Source organism: Drosophila grimshawi, unplaced genomic scaffold (assembly GCF_018153295.1).
Source record: "Drosophila grimshawi isolate 15287-2541.00 unplaced genomic scaffold, ASM1815329v1 contig_1377, whole genome shotgun sequence".
Lineage (NCBI taxonomy): Eukaryota > Metazoa > Arthropoda > Insecta > Diptera > Drosophilidae > Drosophila > Drosophila grimshawi.
In genome coordinates this window covers 1,074,250-1,078,734 of record NW_025062900.1, presented here as the reverse complement: position 1 = coordinate 1,078,734, position 4,485 = coordinate 1,074,250, and the positions used below count along the sequence as shown (strand labels likewise).

General features: G+C 37.7%; 1 protein-coding gene across 2 annotated transcripts; it reads right to left on the bottom strand.

Moving 5' to 3' along the window:
- Positions 1-3,430: 3,430 nt before the first annotated feature.
- On the bottom strand, positions 3,431-4,031 carry LOC116805305. Of its 2 annotated transcripts, none has more exons than XM_032736439.2 (2): positions 3,837-4,031; positions 3,431-3,769 (listed from the first exon to the last, which is right to left on the bottom strand). In XM_032736439.2, the coding sequence occupies exons 1-2, from the start codon at positions 3,997-3,999 to the stop codon at positions 3,534-3,536; spliced, it is 399 nt and encodes a 132-aa protein (XP_032592330.1). In that variant the 5' UTR covers positions 4,000-4,031; the 3' UTR covers positions 3,431-3,533. The 2 variants fall into 2 exon arrangements, with proteins under 2 accessions (XP_032592330.1, XP_032592331.1); XM_032736440.2 differs by having other exon boundaries at positions 3,431-3,766.
- Positions 4,032-4,485: the final 454 nt, after the last annotated feature.

Sequence of the window (4,485 nt, the reverse complement as noted above, 5' to 3'; positions counted from 1 at the left end):
TTTAAGGAGAGAAATAGCAAATCAAATCTACACTAATACAGGGTACCTAGTCACGAACTCTCCACTAGATCATTTACAACAATAAGGTGGCAACACTGACACCAGCTCCAATTACAACAACAACAACACGAACCAGCTGTAATTTGGCCACCTTTGAGCTGAGTGTTTGTATTGGTCTTCAAATAACAAGCAGGGAGAACGAGAGAGAGAGAGGGAGAGAGAAAGAGAGAGAGAGAGTGAGAGAGCGAGAGAAAGAGAGAGACAGAGCAGCATATTTGAAGCTGGCAACACAATTTCAAGTGACTAAAAATTGTACAGCTTGTTGAAGCGTTGCCAGCTTAAACAAATGCAGCAATTAAAATTCTCAACTCTTTTAAAATTTATCTATAGTCATTTGTAATATGCACAACCAAAAGTTGAAAGTTTGGCCTATCGATGAATAAGAACATGAGTTTAATTCGTATATATTCTTATTTATATATATGGATACATATATAGAAAGCAGATAGGTATCTTTCTGTTTCTTGCTTTTTGCAATGTTCACTCACACGAAATAGCAAACAAATGGCAAAGTTAAATTTGAAAATAATAGAAAAACTTTTCACAACAACAACTGTAAGTATAAACAACAACAACAATAACAATAACAATAATGCAACTGAAGTGAAACTATTTCGAGTGAAATAAATCTGTTAGAATGTGCAAAAACAACGCCAGCAGTTTTTCCACAAGAGGGGAGAAGGGGCGGGAGTGGGGTACACCTTATGGGGTGCATTTGGTTGAGAGGGTGCAGTGGGGGAAGGGGCTGGAATTGGGGGTTGGCATCGGTTTTATTGCCAAACGTGTTTGTTGCTCAATTTAACTAAAAGTGCTGGCTTCGTTTTGTCTGTCGACAAAAGCAAATATAAAAATATATTGAACGGCAACCTATGCAACATATACGCAAAGTGTGATAGACTATGCATATACCCTGGAAAGTCTTACTGAAATTTACAGCTGAAGGCTGAAAAAATATAAGTAATTGTTTAAAATCAACTTTCAAAATAAAAACAGAGTCTGCCAGTAGTAAATCGGTTTACTTCTCAAGAGATCGTAAATCAATGAATGTTTCCATATATTTATTAATGTATTTATTTTATATCAACAACTAATCTAACCGATTATGGCGATTATTGAATACACAGAATAACAAACTGTAACTATTTGGTTATTGAACTGGTTGTCATTTAAGCGAGCCCAAGTAATATTTATCATCAGATATGTAAATAAATATATTTATAATATATATACCATATAAAGTTTGGGGTGTTTGGCTTGACCCGTTTTCATTCGATTCGTTTTGTTTTATATTTTTTATGCATTTTTGATTTGAAATCGATGCATAAATCATAAATGGTGTCATTGTCGGTTAGCTGCCGGCATTTATGGCCCTCAGCCGAAATACATACATACCAGTTATAGATATATAAATATATATTTATATATATTTTTATTGTTGGTTTTTATTTGCTGCGGCTTTTAAGCATGGACAGCAAAATAAAAAATATATATGCAATGAATATGCAAGCAGCAGGAAACAAACAAAAAAATGTCAACAATCAGCGCCCGGTTCCGAAAGATCGTCAACTTTTTGTGATGTAATCTAGAGATAAAGGGAAGAGGTGGGGATAGAGGGAAGGGTGGGTGGGGGGAGTTGCTTGTGGTAGGTGGCAGGTTACATTTAGCATGGCCAATTGCCTGGCAGGTGACGTGCCACTTGACAATTGCTACGTTTTCGATTTGGCCAAAAAGTGGCAAGGAGCGAAACAAGCAACAAACAACAACAACAAGTAACAAGCAACAACAACAACAAGGAGGCAACATTAAGGGTCTGACATCAGCAAGGTGACGGGCACGCCCATTTAGACCCGGGTTTGTGCCCGGTTCAACGCCCCCGCAGCGAGCGACGACGTTTACGTGACTTGTTTCATAAACAAACAGCAGGCAAAAAATGCACGGAAATTGTCAGCAATACACTAAGAAAAATAATCGCTAATCCTCAGCTGAACTTACTTTTTTAGGAATACAAATACAAAAATTGTTCTTCGCTAATTAAAAATGGACAATAGAAAACAAATAAGCAAATTCCCTTGTTAAATTTAAAAGTATTTTTTCGCATATTCAAAAAATAAATAAAATTGCAAACATTTAAAAAAGTATATATTGTAAAATGGTCTTTATAATTTTAAGAAATTGTTCTCGTTCTTAATTATTAAAACAAAATAACAGAAGAATTTTCAATGCAAGCAGATTTTGTGTAAGTGCAGAGAGAGAGAGAGAGAGAGGAGATCAACGGGACATGCCACATTGACAATGCCAGCGGCACAGGTGTCTCTCTGACTGGCTGTGTGTGTTTGTTTGCGTATGTGAGTGTGTGTGTGTGTGTGTTTGTGTGTGTGTCGAGCAAAGTTGCTTGCTGGCAATTTGCACTTTTGCATACAAGTTGGTAATTGTTTCCGCCAAATGCTGCAGCTGTGCTCGCCACACACACATGACTGACTCTGAGTCCGTCTCTGAGGCTGACTGTGTTTCTGACTGAGTGCAATTATGACCGCGAGCCTATTTTAATCATTCAAAAGTCAAGTTGCCATATCGAGCCATCAGATTTTTGGTGGACAGCTGGGTCCATTTCGGATCCTGCTTCGACTTCTGATTCAGTTGCTGCTGTTCCTGCTGATGTCGTTTATCCAACCAAGTTGTACAGCAATTTCAGCGTACATTGCTTTCAGCTCTAAATGAGACATGAAAAGACACGAAACTTTTCTCATTATGCCGTACACACACACACACACACACACACCTACACACGGACTGAGCTTAAGCCACTTATGGACGCCCAAAAGCAAAAGTGCCAGATTGGAGGCAGAAAACTGAGTGCTGCAAGTGCAGCCGGCTTACACTCAGCAAAAAAATGCATCTTAGAATCCAATTTTAAAAATAAAATTTTCTCAAAATTAGAATTGCGTTTTTCTTTTACATAAATTGGCTCTCTTGATTAAAATACTTTTATTTATTTACTTTTGTTATAATGAATTAAATATTCCATTCAATAATATATTTAATATTATTTGTTAGTTTTTTCTTAATGGAATACATTCAGAATTATGTAAGAATGAATAAAGAAAGACGCTGTAAGCTATATTTTTTACGAGTGTGGGAGAGGAAGCACCTCTCCATCTTCATCTGCCTATAATATATATGGACAGGTGAGGCAGTCACTGGCAGCCAAGTTTTGTGCCAGCAATTTGCGCGTCAAGGCAAAACTTTGAATGCATATTCAACATCATTAGAAAGTCAGGGACAAAGTAGCTGCTGCTGCTGCTGCTGCTGCTGCTGCTGCTGCTGCTGGCTATAACTTATGAGAAGAGAGCAAGGAGAGGCAACAGGGCAAAGAGTTTATGCACTTTAATGAGTGTGGGATAAAAGCACCCAAAAGGCTAAGCACACACAAATACACACAGGCACACACACATTCCCACACACACTGGCACACTCTACATGAGTTGGCAGGGACAACAGCGTCCTCTTGGCCCCGATGCAGCATCGGGATCCACATCGCTGCCAGATCGTTCCTTCAGCGACAATTGTTCCAGGTGCTGTGAGGATTCCATGTGAATCGATTGGGTTTCGAATTGATTGAAGCTCTCGCTCCAAATGGCATCGTGACGTGGTCCATACGAGATATCCTCCTCCAAGTTGTTGTTGCTGCTCCAGCGAGTGTAGTTCACTACTAGGATATGGATACAAATTGTGATTGATAAGTGTGATTGATAGATGATAGAGCGATCTCTACTCACACTCATCGAATATTTTGGTGGCCAGCAAATGACTGGACAAACTGGGCACAAACTCGGCTGCTTCGGGATTCAAACGGGATTTGGCCAGAGTGCGACTGCCGCTCGGCTGCAAAGAGATCTCATCCTCATTCTCATCGTCCTTCAAAGTTTGATTCACTTCCATTGTGGTTATTTTATCAATCACTTCGGATTGTTGCGTAATCTTTTTATTTTGTAATAATTTCTATTCGATTTGCAATTCTACAATACACATTTCAACTAGTCTGAAAGCTTAGGAGAAATGACACTCAATTCAAAATAGTTGTGACTATATTATTTGTCGTAGAGAGAAATATCAGAACCTGTTTGTGTTTAATTATTTATATATTTAGTATAAACTAAGGTATTTATTTCAAATTTATTTGAAAAGCTAAAGATTAATAATAAATTTATAAATAAGTATGTTTAAAGTATTTATTTCAAAAATTGATTGACATTGTTATTTCAACAACTCTCTGGATTTGATATACCAAAACAGCATGTATATTTAAATATACAGATATATTTATACCATATAGATAACGATGTTGCCACATGCTGCAGGTGAATGGAATTGGAAATTGTGCAGCTCAGCAATTATATTGGTGGCATCGTGTTCATTGTCTGCTTC